Source organism: Trachypithecus francoisi, unplaced genomic scaffold (assembly GCF_009764315.1).
Source record: "Trachypithecus francoisi isolate TF-2019V2 unplaced genomic scaffold, Tfra_2.0 Lachesis_group4, whole genome shotgun sequence".
Classification (NCBI taxonomy): domain Eukaryota; kingdom Metazoa; phylum Chordata; class Mammalia; order Primates; family Cercopithecidae; genus Trachypithecus; species Trachypithecus francoisi.
Genome location: NW_022681469.1, coordinates 119,460,424 through 119,479,689, shown reverse-complemented (window position 1 = coordinate 119,479,689; position 19,266 = coordinate 119,460,424). Strand labels below are relative to the sequence as shown.

At 56.1% G+C, this 19,266-nt stretch overlaps 1 protein-coding gene across 3 annotated transcripts; it reads right to left on the bottom strand.

Moving 5' to 3' along the window:
- Positions 1-638: 638 nt before the first annotated feature.
- LAT2 (linker for activation of T cells family member 2) lies at positions 639-18,940 on the bottom strand. Of its 3 annotated transcripts, XM_033192880.1 has the most exons (13): positions 18,726-18,884; positions 13,083-13,205; positions 12,289-12,328; positions 9,591-9,634; positions 9,369-9,417; positions 9,123-9,160; positions 8,758-8,793; positions 8,642-8,672; positions 7,716-7,771; positions 5,646-5,702; positions 5,242-5,421; positions 4,685-4,803; positions 639-1,532 (listed from the first exon to the last, which is right to left on the bottom strand). In XM_033192880.1, the coding sequence occupies exons 2-12, from the start codon at positions 13,174-13,176 to the stop codon at positions 4,700-4,702; spliced, it is 729 nt and encodes a 242-aa protein (XP_033048771.1). In that variant the 5' UTR covers positions 13,177-13,205; positions 18,726-18,884; the 3' UTR covers positions 639-1,532; positions 4,685-4,699. The 3 variants fall into 3 exon arrangements, with proteins under 3 accessions (XP_033048771.1, XP_033048773.1, XP_033048772.1); XM_033192882.1 differs by lacking the exon at positions 8,758-8,793; XM_033192881.1 differs by lacking the exons at positions 12,289-12,328; positions 13,083-13,205 and having other exon boundaries at positions 18,726-18,940.
- Positions 18,941-19,266: the final 326 nt, after the last annotated feature.

Genomic DNA, 19,266 nt, shown 5'->3' with positions numbered 1-19,266 from the left:
AAATTAGCTGGGCATGGTGGTGCATGCCTGTAATCCTAGCTACTCAGGAGGCTGAGGCAGGAGAATTGTTTGAACCCAGGAGGCAGAGATTGTAGTGAGGCAAGATGGTGCCACTGCACTCCAGCCTGGGTGACAGAGCGAGACTCTTACAAAAACAAGGAAGAGAAGCTTGTCCCTGAGGTTGTGCAGTCAGGACTTCAGGGTGTGAAGTAACACGCGGGCAGCAGTTGGGTTCTAGACGTTTCTTCAGATTTCCTAACTTGTTGCATTAATTTCTTCTCATGGGAAGAGTTCCTGGGCCATCCCAGAAAGACGGCTGGACTTGGGAACTAAGACCCCATCCGTAGGCCTGACGCCCTCAGGGTCCCTTTTTATTAAACAGGAGCTGTGGCCATCATTCCCTTAAGGTTTTTTGTATTTGGTTATGTTTTTTGAGACAAGGTCTCCCTCTTTCGCCCAGGCTGGAGTGCAGTGGTGCAATCACCATTCACTGCAACCTTCTGGGTTCAAGTGATTTTCCTTCCTCAGCCTCCCAGGTAGCTGAGACTACAGGCATGCACCACCACGCCCAGCTAATTTTTGTATTTTTATGAAAGGTTTTTTACCTGAAGCAGGGGAAAGGAGACACAGGATAATCATTGCTTTTCAACTAAAATGGTTTTATTGAGATGTTTTGGTTGGAGGAGATACTTTTTCTGGCAGCATTTCTGACTCAGAAGGTCCCTCTGGGCCCCAGCTCTTCCCATGAGACAGTCACATTACTGTCTAATCAGCTCTGCAGAGGCCAGCCCTGGAGCAGAGGAGGATTCCGGGCCATGGAGGAGACCTACTCCGCCCCTTTCTGGTCACTACTTCTCTAAACTCTCACGCACTATTGTCCATAGCAAATGACATTTCCACTGAAAGCGCATAAAGGTGGCGACAGCCTCATTTCTTCCTCAGTGAACTGAAGCCCAAAGAAAAGGGAGGTCCCACTAAAGGGGAAGAAAGCCAGGGCCCCGCCCAACCAGGATGCTGAAATTAACTACATGTAATGCTTTCTAGGAGACAACACAGAAATCTCTACTCTGAAATCCAGAATATTAAATATGGCTCCCCCTCTATAAGTTAACTGGACAAGCTTATCAATCCTTTAAGACCCCGGCAACCAACAATAGCAATTAGGAATCCAAATTCATCGCACAAAAGGACACAGATACCAGTGTTGGACAATGGTTTTGGTATGGGGACAGGGTGACAGCTTATCCTAAATCCTGCGCATCCATCCATACCAGGAGCTGGGTTACCCTCGGTACCAGGTGCCTGCCCTACAAAGCCCGGGTTGGGAGAGGGCTTGGTGGCAGGGCTGCAGCTGCTGTGGGTAACTGTCCTTTCCCGGGCTGTGTGCGCCTGGCCATGTGGTCCTCAGGGTGGCTGGTTCTCCTTCCAGGAGCAACCATGGCAGGGGCTTAAAAGTTGAGTAGCTCTGGGAAATGGTCCTTGGAAGGCAGCGACAGGTCCATGAGCACAGTAGTCCCTCTTTGCCTTGGCTCCTTAAATGAAGAGGAAAGTTTGTAAAAGGAGGTTTGCCTTGATCCGTATTTTGTTCCTGAGAACCAGAACCACTGGTTTGGGGACAGCTCACAGCAGCTCAACCTCCTAGACTCAAGCTATCCTCCCACCTCAGCCTCCGAGTAACTGGGACTACATGTGTGCACTACTACACCTGGTAAATTTGTATATTATGTGGAGACAGTGTTTCGCCATGTTGCCCACTCCTGTCTCCACTGCTGCCACCCCTGGCCCAGATGGCACCAGTGCCTGGGTCCTTCCTGGGCTTCCTGTACCCACTCTCCTAGTACTCATTTGTCTGCCCAACAGCCAGATAAATTGAATTAGAAACATCCAGCCAGTCTTTTGTCCAAAACCTTCCCATTGGCCGGGCGTGGTGGCTTACGCCTGTAATCCCAGCACTTTGGGAGGCCGAGGTCGGCCGGTGACCCTGAGGTCAGGAGTTCGAGACCACCCTGACCAACATGGCGAAACCCTATCACTACTAAAAAAAAAATTAGCCAGGCGTGGTGGCCCGTGCCTGTAGTCCAGCTACTCGGGAGGCTGAGGCAGGAGAAACCTGAACCCAGGAAGCAGAGGTTGCAGTGAGCCAAGATCACACCACTGCACTCCAGCCTGGGTAACAGAGCGAGACTCCTTCTCAAAAAACAAAATAAATACAAAAAAATTAGCCAGTCGTGGTGGCAGATCCCTGTAATCCTAGCTACTTGGGAGGCTGAGGCAGGAGAATCGCTTGAACCCAGGAGGTGGAGGTTGCAGTGAGCTGAGATTGTGCCGTTGCGCTCCAGCCTGGGCAACAGGAATGAAAAAAAAAGAAAAAACAATCTTTCTGTCTCCCTCCCTCCCTCCCATCTCATGCAGTAAAACCCCAAGTGCTGGCCCTGCCTGGTCAGCCTCCCCACCTCCGGCCTCGACCTCCACTAGTTTCCCCTCACCCGCTCCTCCCCACCCCTGGTTTTGCTCAGACCTGTGGGGCTCATTCCACCCTGGGGCCTCTGTTGTCCCCTCTGCCTGGATGCCCTTCCCCCAGATGGGGTGCGGAAGGGAGCTCTGAAAGGCTTCCCTAGCCTCCTTCCTTAAATTGCAATACCCCATCGTGCCCACAGCCCCACACTACTTCCTGCCCCGCTTCCCTGTTTTGTTTATCTCTGCTGGACTTACCACCAGTGAACATGCCATGTCTTCTTACCTGTTTTCTTTCTTTCTTTCTTTCTTTTTTTTTTTGACAGGGTCTCACTGTGTCATCCTGGCTGGAGTACAATGGTACCATCATAGCTCACTGTAGCCTTGAACTCCTGGGCTCAAGTGATCCTCCTGCCTCAGCCTCCCAAGTAGCTGGGACTTCAGGCACACACCACTATGCCCAGCTAATTTTTAAATTGTTTTGTTTTTTGAGATGGAGTCTTGCCCTGTTGCCCAGGCTTGAGTGCAGTGGCGCGACCACAGCTCACTGCAGCGACCGTGGCTCATTGCAGCCTTGACCTCCCAGGCTCAAGTGATCTTCCCACCTCAGCCTCACGAGTCAGTGGGACTCTAGGGCATCCACCACCATGCCTGGCTAATTTGAAAAGTTTTTGTAGAGGCTGGACATAGTGGCGTGTGCCTGTAATCCCAGCCACTTGGAAAGCTGAGGCACAAGAATCGCTTGAACCCAGGAGGTAGAGGTTGCAGTGAGCCGAGATCATGCCACTGCACTCCAGCCTGAGTGACAGTGATACTCTGTCTCATTAAAAAAAAAAAAAAAGTTTTTGTAGAAACAGAGGTCTTGCTATGTTGCCCAGGCCGGCCTCAAACTCAGAGGCTCAAAGGATCCTCCCGCCTCAGCCTCCCGAAGTGCTAGGATTTATAGGCATGACCACTGTGTCCAGCCCTATCTGTTTCATCTCTCCCACCGGAACGTAAGTTCTAAGGGGTCAGGGATTTCCTGTTCTTTATGTTGATGTCCCCAGTGCCTAGAGCAGGACTTGCCCATAGCAAGGGCCCAGTGGATACTGGTTGAATGAATGACATGGGGCTCTGCACACTCAGCTCAAACTCCTGCACCTGCCTCTGGGGCTGACTGTTGACCGCCCAGGTTCAATGTGGTTTCCACCCTCCAGCCTGCTCACTGAGATGATGGCCTGGGTCTCCCAGATGGGGGCTCTGGGCAGCCTTCAAGGCCCTCTGGGGATCCATCCTGCTTCCCAAGCGGTAGACCCAGCCTGGGCTTTGATGTCTGATGTCTGACCACTGGGGCTTCCATCTCCTCCTCCCCTTACTCCAAGATGTGACCTTGAGCAGGTGGCTTAACTGCTCTGTGGCTTTGGGTGCCAAGAGATGGTGCACGTGTGAAAGCTTAGCGTCACACCGTCTCACTGGCCTGCGGTGGCTCCTCAGTGCATCTCAACCACTGTTACATTTCCCAATGTCCCCGCATCCTGTCTGCTTCCAGCACTGACCGAGTGCCTGCTGGGCTGAGGCTTTGTGTGCGATGTCTTGTCTGTTTTTTTATTTGTTTATTGAGACGGAGTCTCGCTCTGTCGCCTAGAGGGGAGTACAGTGGTGCGATCTCCGCTCACTGCAACCTCTGCCTCCAGGGTTCAAATGATTCTCCTGCCTCAGCCTCCCAAGTAACTGGGACTACAGGCGCCCACCACCATGCCTGGCTCATCTTTTGTGTTTTTAGTAGAGATGAAGTTTCACCATGTTGGCCAGGCTGGTCTCAAACTCCTGACCTCAGGTGATCCGCCTGCCTCGGCCTCCCAAAGTGCTGGGATTACAGGCGTGAGCCACCGCGCCCGGCCGTGTGTGCGATGTCTTGTCTGAGAGAGGGGCACCATGTGAGGAACTAAGTTCTGCGAGGTTGTCACTTGGTCCAAGGTGGCAGCCAGGAGGATGCAGTGGAGTTGGGAGACCCACCCGGTGCCCACTCCTTTGCCCCCGAAGTCACCAGAATTCCCTGCCTGATGCCCCTGGCCAGAACACAGGAACAGAGTCACCAAGCTGCCCTCTTGGAGCACCCATGGGTGCACCCTGCAGCCCCCACCATGGCCCCTCCACCCACACTCTTGGCTGTTCCCTTGGATTGGGGGTCCTGCAGCCTGGCAAGACCTCCAGTCCTTGGCCCACAGCAGCTGGAGAGCAGGGGCTGTACCTTTCTTGGTCTGCCCTAGGCTTCTGTGGCCGACACCTCCCCATTCACGTAATCCGGTTCCCCGTCCTCCTCGTCTGGGCTTCCCACCGGGCCAGGGGAAGGTTGTCTCTGGAGTTGCCCTGTGGACCAGTGGGCAGACAGGTCATCGAGTGGTTCATGTGGAGACACTCATAACTATTCCCCCAGACTCAGACCCCCAGACTCCACAAAACAGCCTGCGGGAAATGCCATGCCGGACAGGCCCTGGCGGTGTGTGTGTCCTGTCTCTGGGATTTGCTGAAGATCGTCCTGCTCTGAGAGTAGGTGCATGTGTTACTCCATGCGTGCAGCTGGACGGGGCGGCCTGCCGGGAGGACCTGACCCCACCCCGGAGGCTGGGTGGCTGCCGAGGGCCATCCTGTGTGGTTCAAGGTCTCTGCAGCTGCCCCTGCACCCAGGCATCACTGCGGGGTTAGCTGGACTGGCTGCAGGGAAGCCCACTTTCAGCCCACCCTTCCAGGCCAGTCCCTTAAGCCTGCCCTAAGTGGGTCACCCCGCATCCCCTTCTGGCCACCTACCCATGACCCTCCTAGACTCGCGCCACTGATGGATGGATGCTGAGTTCTGATAATCCTCGGATTCCTCATCTTCTTCTGGGGAGGCAGAGGGACAGAGACCAGAAGTGGAGCCAGTCTTCAGGGCTGACGACGGGATGTGATCCCCTCTGCAGAGGCCACCTGTGCTGTCCTGCTGGGCAACTGCAGAGAGGGAGAATAGGCCCCCCGGCTCAGTCCCACAGAGGCACCAGGAGCCAACAGAGCCTCCTCCAAGGATACTAGGGGCAAGACTCTACCCAAAGGTACCCAGGGATCTGACAGCCTTCAGTTTCAAAGTGGGGGCGGCCTTTGAGCAGTGGAGAGTGCAGGGGCCAAGGAGGCCTGCTGCTCCCGGCCCCAGCCTGCCCCTGGCTGGGCAGCCTCACCTGGCTCTGTGGTTTTCTGCTTGCAAATGAGTACATTCTCATAGGAATTGGCATCATCTGTAAGAGAGAGAGGAGCGGGCACAGGGATGTGGGCAGGCCCTGCAAGGCCTGGCTCATCCTCCGCCTCTGTCCTGCCTTCCTTTTGCAGGGGACCTTTCCTGCCAAGCCCTAGCCCTCTGGGTCCTCTGGGACCTCAAGCCTTCTTCTGGATAAGCTTCCTAATGGGCGCTGGCCTGGCACCCCTGTAGGCTTTTCCCTGAGCACTGAGCTCCTTCTCTGTCTTCTTTGTTTCTTGTTGAGATGGTGTCCGCTCTGTCACCCAGGCTGGAGGGCGTTGGCAAAGTCATAGCTCACTGCAGCCTCCAACTCCTGGCTCAAACGATCCTCCTACCCCTCAGCCTCCTGAGTAACTGGAACTACAGGCACGTACCACGATGCCCAGCTAACTTTTAAAATTTTTTTGTAGAGGATCTCGCTGTGTTGCCCAGGCTGGTCCCCAACCCCTAAACTTAGGCGATCCTCCCAAAATGCTGGGATTACAGACATGAGTCACTGTGTCCAGCCTCCTTCTCTGTCTTCTGAGATTCCCTCCAAATGCACTCGGGAGGAGGTACTCTGGGGGAAGGTTGCAATTCAGGCCCATGATGGGTGGCTGGAGGAAGGCAGGGAGGCAGGGGCAGCCTCAGAGGCTCATCTCTAATCAGGAGCTTTCCCTAGAGCCACTGCCGGGAGGGGCTGGACTCTTCCAGACAGGGCAGGGCAGGCTGGGGACGCTTTGCTCGGGGACCCAGGCTGAGTGTGGCACCTCAGCGCCTGGCACCCCATCTTGTAATGGGGAAGCTGGGCTCTGACCGATGCCCCACCCAAAATCCATCAGTGATGTTGGAGTCCTAAGAAATGAGCACTGCTGGCCTGGTGGGGTGGCTCACGCCTGTAATCCCAGCACTTTGGGAGGCTGAGGCGAGCGGATCACCTGAGGTCAGGAGTTGAAGACCGGCCTGGTCAATACAGTGAAACCCCGTCACTACCAAAAATACAAAAAATGAGCCAGGCATGGTGGCGGGCGCCTGTAATCCCAGCTACTTGGGAGGCTGACGCAGGAGAATCGCTTGAACCTGGGAAGTGGAGGTTGCAGTGAACCAAGATCGTGCCATTGCACTCAGCCTGGGTGACAGAGCAAGACTCTGTCTCAAAAAAAAAAAAGGAGGTGGCAGTGGTGGGGGCAGAAGAGGACCCCCCCAACACCAACTCAGCATGGTCCAGGCAGGAGCCAGGTCAGGCAGCTGGATTCAAGCCCCGGGCCCATGCACCTCTCAGCAGGCTCCTCCCACCCTGAGTCCTCAGTTGCCCTTTTTTTTTTTTTTTTTTGAGATGGAGTCTTGCTCTGTTGCCCAGACTGGAGTGCAACAGCATGATCTCAGCTCACTGCAGCTTCCGCCTCCCAGGTTCAAGCAATTCTCTTGTCTCAGCCTCCCGACTAGCTGAGATTACAGGCGTGCACCACCATGCCCAGCTAATTTTTTTTTTTTTTTTTTGTATTTTTGTAGAGACTGGGTTTCACCATGTTGGCCACACTGGCCTTGAACTCCTGACCTCAGGTAATCCACCCACCTTGGCCTCCCAAAGTGCTGGGATTACAGGCGTGAGCCACCGTGCCCAGCCTCTCAGTTGCCCTTTCTACAAAGCAAAGGTATTCAGGGACCAAGGTTCTGGTGGCCTCAGAGCCTGCAGGGATCACCGTCCCGGGTACCTTCTGGGCTCAGGAGGAGATGCTCAGTCCTCTTTGACAAGGACCTGGCCTCCCCCGACCTCCCCGAGCCAGCCCTCTAGTTCCCTGCCCCTGTGGCCCACTCCTCTCTCCCACGCCTGTGCTCACAGCTCCCATGCTGACCCGCCTGCCCCCTAACCCTCCTTGGCCCCTGCCTGCAGCACCAGCCTCCTGTCCACCCAGCCAGCTCTGCCAATTCACCTGAACCCAGGCCCAGCCTTGTCTCCTGCTGGAGGTGTGGCTTCTACCCCGAGCTCCCACTCTACTTCCTCCCCCGCCACCAGCTTCGTCCTTCACCTCACCTTCCGGGGGCTTCCGGAACCGCCCCCAGTTGTAATACTCCATGGCAATGGGGTCTCTGGCCAAGAGAACATACATAGCACAGGTTTCAGGGCAGGCTGGAGGTCGAGTTGGGGGGCTCTGTAGGGGGACGGTGAGGCCAGGGCTGCTCCCACTATTGCTGGTCATGGGGGTCTGCCAGGATCTCCTCTCTGATTCCCCCACCCCCACTTCCTGGGACCCCTGAGCCACCGGGGGCTGGAGGGCGTGGCCAGCTGCCCGGTTGGAGCCACCTTTTTTTTTTTTTTTATTGAGGCAGAGTCTCTGTCATCCAGGCTGGGGTGCAATGGCATGATCTCGGCTCACTGCAACCTCAGCCTCCCGGTTCAAGCGATTCTCCTGCCTCAGCCTCCCAAGTAGCTGGGATTACAGGCGCACACCACCATGCCTGGCTAATTATTTTTAGTAGAGATGAGGTTTCACCATGTTGGCCAGGCTGGTCTCGAACCCCTGGCCTCAGGTGGTCTGCCTGCCTCAGCCTCCCAAAGTCCCGGGATTGCAGGCATGAACCACCGCACCTGGCGAGCCACCTTGCTTTGTGACCTTAGGCCAGTCCCCATAGTTTGCCCATCTGTGAGATGATGCAACACCCCGGAGGGGTTCTGGGTGTCCTGTAGCTTGTCTTTGACTGGGTGATGCTGAATGAGTCTCCGTCCCCCACCCCTGACACCCTGTGTCCCAGAGCAGGGCCAAGTCTGGTCCCACAAAGCCAGGGTCACCTGAGAGACAACAGTGTCACCCAATGCCTGCCTGCCAGGAGAAGGAGGGGAACCTGGATGCCTTGTTCTAGTGCAAGAGGGTGGTTCCTGGACCAGGAAGCCCAGGGCTGTGGCAAGCAGGTGGGGCGGGGGGAGAGGCGAGGCAGGGGGACGGGACCAAGGTCACTCACATGTAGCCTTCCTCCGACCCATGTCTGCTTCCTGCGGGAGAAGGCGAGAATCGGGCCTGAGCCCATGGGCTGTGGCCCCCACTGTGGCCTCCCCCTTTCCCCAGCAGCCCACCTACCTTTGCTGAAGTTCTGGTACCTGGAAGATGCTGGATCTGGAAGAAAGGTCCAGCTCATCGCTCTTTCCCCTGGTCCCTGCTTTCCACCCAGCTCGGGCGCTGCAGCCCAAGGCAGGGCGAGCTATTTCCCGTGTCTGAGCCTTTGCAGTGCTCCCTGTCCCCTCAGTGGGGCATGTGCGAGTGTGCACCCTCCCCCTGCCAGGCCGATTCCAGGAGCCCGCCCTGCCCCAGCCTGTGTGTCTCTCCTGGGGAGGTCTCGCCTGGCCCCACAGCCCCCACTGCACGACGCCCGTCCCACAGGGTGTTCACCTCTCTTAGTCCCAGCTTGGCTAGGCCTGTCCCTGTCCCTGCCCTGTGCCACTCACCCTCCAGGCCTGGGGAGAATTGCAACAGCTTGTCCTTCCTGCAGGGAGGGGGAAGGAGGAGGTTGAAGGAGGGGCCGTGGGGGAGATGCCCCCCAGGACACATCCCCCCATACCCCTGGTGGGGCCTTCATAGCTGAGCCCTGGAGCTCTGGGGCCCGGGGAGGGAGGGAGGTCTTGACCTGGGCTCCCCAGGTAGGGACCTACAGGACTTTCCTTCTTGTCACTTCCTGGGGGGCTGTGACCTACCTTGTGGGTGCCGTGTCGTCCAGGGGTCCTGGCCATGCCTGCCCGACCACTGCAAAGGGCAAGAAGTGGGGTGTTGGCTGGGCCTCCAGGCTAGCCCAGCCCCCTCACCCCATCATCCCCCGACATCAGGCCTGGCCATGGTCTTACGGCAATGGGGACCGAGAGAACTTGATAGGGACACCCCCAACCCAGAGCCCAGCCCGGGGGCCCTTGGAGACTCACAGGAGTAGGTCCAGGACCCTGTGAAGCTCTGTTGGTTCTCACGCCTGGAAATGCATGGGCTGTGCTGAGCCTGGGCCTGGCCTCCCACAGTCCAAGGACACAGGGACAGGAGAGAGCGACAGGCAGGGACGAGGAGGGAGAGCAGAGGGACGGACCAGGGTGACAGCGGGGAGGAACCGCTGTCCTTTCAGGCCTCAGACTCACAGCTCCCCCTGCTACCCCCATTCTGTGGCCCCTCTGTGCACTAGGTGCCTACCCCTCACACAGGGTCCTGGGCTAGAGCCCGGCTCTCAGCCAGACCCATCCCTGACGTGGCCTCAGCAGGGCCACATCCTGCTGGGGGGGTCCCAGGCCCCTGGAGATGGGTCAGGAGGGGTCTGTGGACAGGGCTGAGGAGGCAGCCCTGAGATTCTGGGGCATGAGGGTGAATGAAGGCAGGTGATGAGGAATCCAGAAGTGACTTGGGGTAAAACATTTCAGCCAGGAGTGACAAAGAGGCCGCCTCCCACCTGCTGGTCCCAGCGAGTGTTTGTAATTCCTTAAAAAAGCACACACTCGAGGCCCGGTGTGGTGGCTCACGCCTGTAATCCCAGGGCTTTGGGAGGCCAAGGCAGGCGGATCACCTGAGGTCGGGAGTTCAAGACCAGCCTGACCAACATGGAGAAACCCCCGTCTCTACTAAAAATACATAAATTAGCTGGTTATGGTGGTGCATGCCTGCATTCCCAGCTACTCGGGAGGCTGAGACAGGAGAATCACTTGAAGCCAGGAGGCAGAGGTTGCAGTGAGCCAAGATCATTCTACTGCACTCCAGCCGGAACAACAGAGTAAATGTGACTCCATCTCTAAATAAAGAAAGAAAGAAATAGAAGACTATTCCTAGCCTTCCTTGCACCAAAGTGTGGCCATGGATTAAGCTCTGGTCTATGAGATTCAAGCCAAGGTTGTTGATATTTCCAATAAATCCTTTTAAAGGGGGGCACTGGCAACTGGGAGACACCCTTTGTATCCTTGTTCATTCTTTCTTCCTGCTGCTGGGAATGCAGAGATGAGGGCCGGCACCCCAGCTGCCATCTTGGACCATGAGCTGCTCTTGAAAATGGAAGCCACCATTACAGGTGATGGAGTGGATTCGCTCATTATTAAAGCAGGTTTGGTGGCTCCTCCTCTGAACCAGAATGGGTACCTGGCCCAGCCTTCCAAACTCCTGGAAGACTGGGGCTCAGGGTGACCCGGTTTAGGAGAGATACCCCAAATCCACAGGAGAGAGTCAGATGTGGCTTCCTGGGAAAAGCAACAGAGGAACGGAACCTGTGCTCACAGCAGTCACTTCATGCAGACTGGTGGGACTGAGCCCAACCGAGGTGACAGATGGAGAGGCAGGCAAAGGCATTCCAGGGAGGGGACCGAACAGCTCCCCTTCCACCTCCCACATGGGGACCCTGTGTCTGGCCCTGACCATCTGTGGCTCTAAGATCAATCGGGGGGACCGGGGGTGGGCAGGTCCTGAGAGAAGAGGGGAGAGGGGAAGTGTCCGAGGAGTCAAGGGCGTGGGGAGCATCTGGGGAGGTTGCAGGCAGGCCAGAAAGCCACATGGCCAGAAAGACCCAGAAAGGTCTAGCCCTGGCCTACATCGAGCAAGGATGAAGATTCTATTTTCAAATCTCACTGTGGTTTTTCAGTTGCAAAAGGAAATGAGGAAGGATGTGTGCGGGTGTGCGGGTGTGCGTGTGTGGGTCATGAGTGGCTGCTCGGGGGTGCACGTGGACCTCCGAGGTCTCCTGGGCCCACAGCAAGTCATTCTCTTAAAGGACACCTGTGGCCACTGCCCATGTGTCCAGGCTGTTTTGGGTTTTAGCCCTAGCCTGCAGTGTCGAACCCACTGCCCTTCCCTGGCTCTTTCTCACAGTCCTTCCCTGGTCCCCCAAGGGACTTGCCCACATCCTCCCCTGAGCTCTAGCAGCTTTTCCCAGGGGAGACTCCAACAATGTTCACATTTCACCCTGTGCTGGGGTCTCTGTCTCTTGCATTGCAGGGGGAGAGCGGACTAGCCCTGGGGGATTGGGGTCAAAGGGAGGCTGAAGACACAGGTGCCTGGACTTCTTTTTTTTTCTTTTCTTTTCTTTTTTTCTGAGATGGAATCTCGCTTTTTCGCCCAGGTTAGAGTGCAGTGGCACAATCTCAGTTCTCTGCAACCTCTGTCTCCTGGGTTCAAGTGACACTCCTGCCTCAGCCTCCAGAGTAGCTGGGAGTACAGGCACCCACCACCGTGCCCGGCTAATTTTTGTATTTTAGTAGAGATGGGGTTTCACCATGTTGGCCAGGCTGGTCTCGAACTCCTGACCTCAGGTGATCCACCTGCCTCGGTCTCCCAAAGTGCTGGGATTACAGGCGTGAACCATTGCGCCTGGCCAGATGCCTGGACTTCTAGAGGGGTTCACAGGAAAGCTGAAGAGTGGCTAACCCCACAGCCCAGGCATCCCCGCCTCTCAAAGCCCTCCATAACCCAAGCTGCAGCAGGGCCTGGACAGCCCCCGGGCACTTCCTCTCCCTTCTCTGATGGCTAGGGACCCGCTAGAGCCTGGCACGGAGGAGGTGTGAGTGAAGGGGTGAAGGACGGGGTGCCAGGAATTCCCTTGGGGACGCCCATGCCCAGGGCACATGAATACACCAGGCTAGGGACATCGAGGCAACTCACAGACTTCTCTGCTGGTAGATTTTCTCTGACCGCTTTGCACCTACAAGAACAGGCCAGGATTAGCAAAGGGTCTGGGGGCAGCTGCGAAATGAGGCCAGACACCCCCCGCCATGGCTTGTCTCCCAGCAGGACTCAGACAGGACTGTCAATCATCACCGGCCACCTGACATTAAAGAGTATTTGGGACCAGGTGTGGTGGCTCACTCCTGTAATCCCAGCACTTTGGGAGGCCAAGGCAGGAGGATCACCTGAGGTCAGCAGTTCGAGACCAGCCTGGCCAACATGGGGGAAACCCCGTCTCTACTAAAAACACAAAAATTAGCCAGGTGTGGTGGTGTGCACCTGTGGTCCCAGCTACTCAGGTGGCTGAGGCAGGAGAATCGCTTGAACCCGAGAGGCAGAGGTTGCAGTGAGCTGAGATGCCACTGCCCTCCAGCCTGGGAGAGCAAGGCTCTGTCTCAAAAAGCAAAACAACAACAACAACAAAAACCTGTATTTGCTCACCCTCTTTTAGAAGAGGAGAGGCTGGAAAAGCGGATGCCACAGACAACCTCGCCTCCCCTCCCTTGTCTGGGGCAATTTCTCTAGCCCGATATCGCAGTTGACCTGGCAAAACCAAAGCCCACAGGTGCACCTCACCATTGTCTTCAGGGGGCAGTTTAGGGGTTCAGGGCTCACACCATGAGGTTCATCTGACCGCCCCTTCTGACCACAGCCACGTCTGGGCCTGAGACGGTCTCTGAGATCCACCATCCATGCCTTCTCCCCATCATGCTCCCGGGACCCCCGCCTACCTGGGCGTGAGCAGCGCACACACAAGCTGGCTGCCACGCCCAACAGCACCAGCAGCGCTGCTCCAGGCCACAGCAGTTCAGTCCCTGAGCTCATGTTGGCTCCCAGTGTTGCCTCCTGTGATGCTGAAATGGGAGGTGCCCGTGAGCAAGGGGCCCCTTTTTCAGGAATCCCACCCTACACCCACATGTGCTCGGACAGCCTCATACCTGAGCCCAGGCTGCAGAAACACCACCTCCCTCCCCGCTCCTGCACTGGGCAAGGACAGAACCAGTCCTGTTCACCCCATGTGACCCCAAACCAACACCTCTGCCCCATGGGCCATCTTCACCCTTGATAAGTGCTGGAAGGTTCTGGTGGCCCACAAGACGGCCCCATGTGCACACACACAGCCGTACACACAGCCTCCCTTAATCCAGACAACTGCCCTTTGAAGACGAGGTTCACTGCATTTCACAAATTGAGAAACTGAGGCCAGAGAACTCATGTCTGCTAAGTGGAAAGACAAGACTCAGGCCCCAGTGTCCTGTCCCCAACCCTGGCTCTGCCCATCAACCCACAGTGGGTTGCCTCCAATAAACCCACCCTGGCTCCTGGAGGTGACAGTCTGTGGCCACCACTCACACAGAAGCACCCGGAAGCCCTTGCCCACCCCAGAGCGACTCAGGGCTCCTCTGTGCTTCCCAGGACCCCTCTCTGCCCACCTCCTGCCTTGGGGTCCCCCTAGGACCTGGGAATGGGGCTTCCATTCCTGAAACAACTGCAAACCCAGATTCTGCCTGTGGTGGGAGCTGGGAGGAGGGAGGTTGGGGAAGGCTTCTTGGAGGAGGTGGCCCAACAGCATGAGGTGGAGAAAGGTGATCCGCAGAGGGATGGGGCCCTAGCGCACTGCTGCAGGGGGCTGGGATGAAATTAGCTGGGATGCCAAGGCTGGGCTGAAGACAGGATGTTCGGGGGCAGCCCTGAATCCCCAGCTGGCACCTGGCCGGCTTCTTGGTCTGTGGCTGGTCCCAGCCTTGGAACCACGGCGTGATGACCAGGCTCAGCAAAACACACACACACCACCCACTGTGGCCCAGTGAATGGAAGCGTGGCCCTCTCCAGTGGGCTTCCAATAGCTGTTGCAACTAGAAACAGACCCGGGCCAGGCGTGGTGGCTCACACCTTTCATCCCAGCACTTTGGGAGGCCGAGGCAGGGAGGATCGCTTGAGGTCAAGAGCTCGAGACTAGCCTGGGCAACATGGTGAAATTCTGTCTCTACAAAAAAAAAAATACAAAAAAGGCCAGGTGCGGTGGTTCACGCCTGTAATCCCAGTACTTTGGGAGGCTGAAGCAGGTGGATCACGAGGTCAGGAGATCAAGACCATCCTGGCTAACACAGTGAAACCCCATCTCTACTAAAAATATTTAAAAAAATTAGTTGGGCGTGATGGCGGGCACCTGCAATCCCAGCTACTCAGGAGGCTGAGGCAGGGTCAGCTGTAGTCCCAGCTACTCGGGAGGCTGAGGCAGGAGAATGGCATGAACCCAGGAGGCGGAGCTTTCAGTGAGCGGAGATCGTGCCACTGCACTCCAACCTGGGCGACAGAGCGAGACTCCATCTCAAAAAAAAAAAAAAAAAAAATATATATATATATATATATCTCCAGGCATGGTGGTGCATGCCTGTGGTCCCAGCTACTTGGGAGGCTGAGGCAGGAGGATTGCTTGAACCCAGGGAGATCGAGGCTGCAATGAGCTGTGATCATGCCACTGCACTCCAATCTGGGCAACAGAGCGAGACTGTTTCAAAAAATAATAATAAGGAGACCTGGCCCCCTGGAGATGGCCGAGGACAGAGTTGAGGGTGGTGGGGTCTCTGAAGGGGTTGAACGTGGCGGGCATTTGTGGAGCCAACATTCTTGAGTGTCCACTGTCCCCCACCCCAGTGTTCTTCCCACCCTGGCCACCAGTGAGGAGGGTTCCTCCCCATCCCACAGCCGGGGAAGGTGAGGCTTGGACCAGTAAACAGGACTTAAAAGGAGGTGCTCCAGCTGGGTGCAGTGGCTCACGCCTGTAATCCCAGCACTTTGGGAGGCCAAGGTGGGCAGATCACGAGGTCAGGAGTTCGAGACTAGCCTGACCAATATGGTGAAACCCCGTCTCTACCAAAAATACAAAAATTAACCAGGTGTGGTGGCTCATGCCTGTAATCCCAGCTACTTAGGAGTCTGAGGCAAGAGAATCGCTTGAACCCGGGAGGCTTGAAGACGTTGCAGTGGGCCGAGATCACACCACTGTACTCCAGCCTGGGCGACAAAGCAAGACTCCATCTCAAAAAAAAAAAAAAAAAAGCCCAGGCACGGTGGGTCATGCCTGTAATCCCAACACTTTGGGAGGCTGAGGTGGGTGGATCATGAGGTCAGGAGTTCAAGACCAGCCTGGCCAAGATGGTGAAACCCTGTCTCTACTAAAAAAATGCAAAAAATTAGCCAGGTGTGGTGGTGGTGGGTGCCTGTAATCCCAGCTACTCAGGAGGCTGAGGCAGAGAATTGCTTGAACCCGGGAGGTGGAAGTTGCAGTGAGCCGAGATCCCACCATTGCACTCCAGCCTGGGCAACAAGAGCGAAACTCCATCTCAAAAAAAAAGGAGGAGCTCCAGGTTGCCTACCTCCTGCCTTGGGATCCCCGAGGCCCATCAGGACCTGGGCTGTCCCCCTTGAAAGCTGGGTGGGTTTGGACACGTCTCAGGACCTCTCTGGACGTCCCAAATCCCTGCGGTAAGATGATGCGGAATCTCCATGCGGCCCTGAGCCACGGTCAGGGCCCATCACAGAGAAGCCACCGGGCCTCTCCCCAAAAGCCAAGTGAGTCAGTGGGAACAAGTGAATTTCCAAGCCGTGTGACTGGCACGACCCACGTCACCTGGGGAGGTTATCCAAGGAAAGCTCTGCTCTCTCCTCCCCACGGCCCGCCTGGGCACTACCCTTCTCCCTCCCCGAATCTCACCTTGCCTCAGTGTCCCCAACCCAGGGTGCACCCCCAACCCCTCCAGCATGGCCCAAGTTCATCTCAGGCTTGTGAGGTTGGAGCACCTTGTCTTGGGGGAGGGCTCATGGGACCAAATCTAGCCTGTGCCTGGGAGCCCCCAGCCTTAGTTTTCTCATCTGTAAAACGGGGTCGGGCTGGGTACAGGGACTCACACCTGTAATCCCAGTACTTTGGGAGGCCGAGATGGGAGGATCACTTGGGTTTGAGACCAGCCTGGTCAACATGGTGAAACCCTGTTTCTACTAGAAATACAAAAATTAGCCAGGCGTGGTGGCACAAGCCTATAATTCCAGCTACTTGGGAGGCCGAGGCATGAGAATTGCTTGAACCCGCGAGGCAGTGAGTTGCAGTGAGCTGAGAACGCGCCAGTGCACTCCAGCATGGGAGACAGAGTGAGACTCCATCTCAATAATAATAAATAAATAAATAAATAAATAATTAAATAAATAAAATGGGATCAGGCTGGGTGTGGTGGTTCACGCCTGTAATCTCAACACTGGGAGGCTGAGACCAGAGGATCACTTGAGGCCAGGAGTTCGAGACCAGCCTGGATAATGTAACAAGGCCCTGTCTCTACAAAAAAATGAAAAAAATTAGGCAGGCACAATGGCACATGCCTGTGGTTCCAGCTACTCAGTACACTGAGGCAAGACAATCACTTGAGCCCGGGAGTTGGAGGCTGCAGTGAGCCAAGATCGTACCACTGCACTCCAGCCTGGGTGCAGAGCAAGACCCTGTCTCTAAAAACAAAAAGTAAAATTTAACAAACAGTCGTGTGTCTGCCCCCAGACTGAATACATCTTGTGCTGTTGGCCAGGTGCGGTGGTTCATGCCTGTAATTCCAACACTTTGGGAGGCTGAGGTGGGCAAATCACCTGAGGTGAGGAATTCAAGACCAGCCTAGCCAACATGGTGAAACCCTGTCTCTACTAAAAATAAAAAATTAGGCTGAGCGCAGTGGCTCACGCCTGTAATCTCAGCACTTTGGGAGGCCGAGGTGGGCAGATCACGAGGTCAGGAGATCGAGACCATCCTGGCTAACATGGTGAAACCCTGTCTCTACTAAAAATACAAAAAATTAGCCAGGTGTAACGGCGGGCGCCTCTAGTCCCAGCTACTCGGGAGACTGAGGTAGGAGAGTGGCGTGAGCCTGAGAGGCGGAGCTTGCAGTGAGCTGAGATCGCGCCATTGCACTCCAGCCTGGGCGACAGAGCAAGACAGAAAATTTTTTATTTTCCATCTACAAAAAATAAAAAAGAAATAAAAAATAAAAAATTAGCCAAGTGTGGTGGCACGTGCCTGTAGTCCCAGCTACTTGGAAGGGTAAGGCAGGAGAACTGCTTGAACCCAGGAGGTGGAGGTTGTAGTGAGCCGAGATCACGCCACTGCACTCCAGCCTGGATGACAGAGTGAGACTCTGTTTAAAAAAATAAAAAAATAAAACTTCTGTTCTGTCTCTGTGTCTCTGTCTCTCTCTGTCTCTGTCTCCCTCTCTGTCTGTGTCTCTGTCTCGCTCTTACTTTCACTATTCCATGCAGGTTCTGAAAGCAGGTGGAGGGAGGTGGAGGGAGCGGAGGGTGGGCCCTCTGAGGCCCCCAGGGACCGGCAGGGCTGGGCGGGGTGGGGAGTGGGGGCTGCCACAGACCACAGTTCTGCAGAGGCCAAAATAGCACTAAAGGGAAGTGGGCAGTTTTCATATGAACAAAGATTGCCAAGAGCCGGCTTCGGGGAAGCTCTCAAGGCTGGGCTGGAGGACACTCAAGACCACCCTGCCCGTTCTCCCAGCCGAGCTGTGGCTGGGGACACTGGGGTAGGGGAGGGGGCAGCCTGGCTTGAAGCCCTGGACAGCTTTATCCACTGAACTCTGCTCTGGTGTCTGTTGGTTTTTTCATTTAGTTTTTAACTTAATTTAATTTAATTTTTTTAAGAGATGGGAGTCTTACTATGTTGCCCAGGCTGGTCTCCAGCTCCTGACTTCAAATGATCCTCCCGCCTTGGCCTCCCCAAATGCTGGGATAACAGGTGTGAGTCACCGTGCCAGGCTGGTCCTGTTGCTTTTTCCAAATAACTTTGGGCTTCAAATGAGGCTGGCTGGCCGGGGGGAGGCGGGTGGGTACAGCAGGGGCCTGAGCAGCACTAGTCCCAGGGACAGAGCTGAGGGCCAGGCAGGGGGCTGGGCAGGGAGGCAGTGGGGGTTCTCCACCTGACCTGGGGCAAGACCTGGGCCCTGGCCTGTGTCTCACCATTTTTCCCTGACCTGTGTAGGGGGTTACAGTCCCACTTCATGGATGAGGAAACCGAGGCTCCCAGGCCAGGGCAGCCACTGTTTTGGCTCTCGGCTGCCCTTCACCAGTCTCTGGCAATGATGGGACCACCCTGGGATGTCCCAAGGCTGTGCAGGCTGGACAGGGGAAGGCGAGGGCAGGAGAGTGACCAGAAGCCCAGAAACAAACTGATTCCTGAAGTGCCATGGGATCTGGTGCCAGGGCGGGAGTGGGGCTGTGGGAGGGGGCGCCAGGCATCCAGGCCTCTTCCGACCCCACCCAGTGGGGCCAGGAGCTCCTGGGGGATGGGGGACAGCCTAAGGACTGAGGCACCTCTGGGAAAGGCTTACCTGAGAGTCCAGGGCTCCTCACTGCGGCCGTCCCATCCTGAGCCCGCACAGCTGCCCGAGCTGATGCCAACACCACTGACACTGGCGGGTGGGCAGGGCGGGCTTCCTGCCAGCCACTGAATCATCCGTACATCCGCTGCTCTGCCGGACAGGCTCAGCTATGAACCGGGTGGGGGGGGGAGGGGAGATAGGGGAAGCGGGTGGGAGAGAGAGGGAGGGAAAAAGAGAGAGGAGAGAGACAGAGAGGGTGGGAGAGAGAGAAGAGAGGGGGAGAAAGAGGTGGGGGAAGAGAGAGACAGAGGACAGAGAGAGAGAAGAGAAACAAAGTGAGAGTGAGAAAGAGAAGAAAGAGAGATAGGGCCGGGCGAGGTGGCTCACGCCTGTAATCCCAGCACTTTGAGAGGCTGAGGCGGGTGGATCACCTAAGATCAGGAGTTCGAGACCAGCCTGGCTAACATGGTGAAACCCCGTCTCTACTAAAAATACAAAATTAGCTGGGCGTGGTGGCATGCATCTGTAATTCCAGCTACTCAGGAGGCTG

Bases quoted from the DNA above. Each gene is read 5' to 3' on its own strand.
- LAT2 (XM_033192880.1), bottom strand. From the start codon at position 13,176: ATGAGCTCAGGGACTGAACTGCTGTGGCCTGGAGCAGCGCTGCTGGTG. The intron at 12,329-13,082 runs GTAGGCGGGGGT...CTGTTCTTGTAG, and splicing joins TGTGCGCTGCTCACGCCCAG to GTGCAAAGCGGTCAGAGAAA. The intron at 5,703-7,715 runs GTGAGGTGAAGG...TCTCTCTTACAG, and splicing joins GTTCCGGAAGCCCCCGGAAG to ATGATGCCAATTCCTATGAG.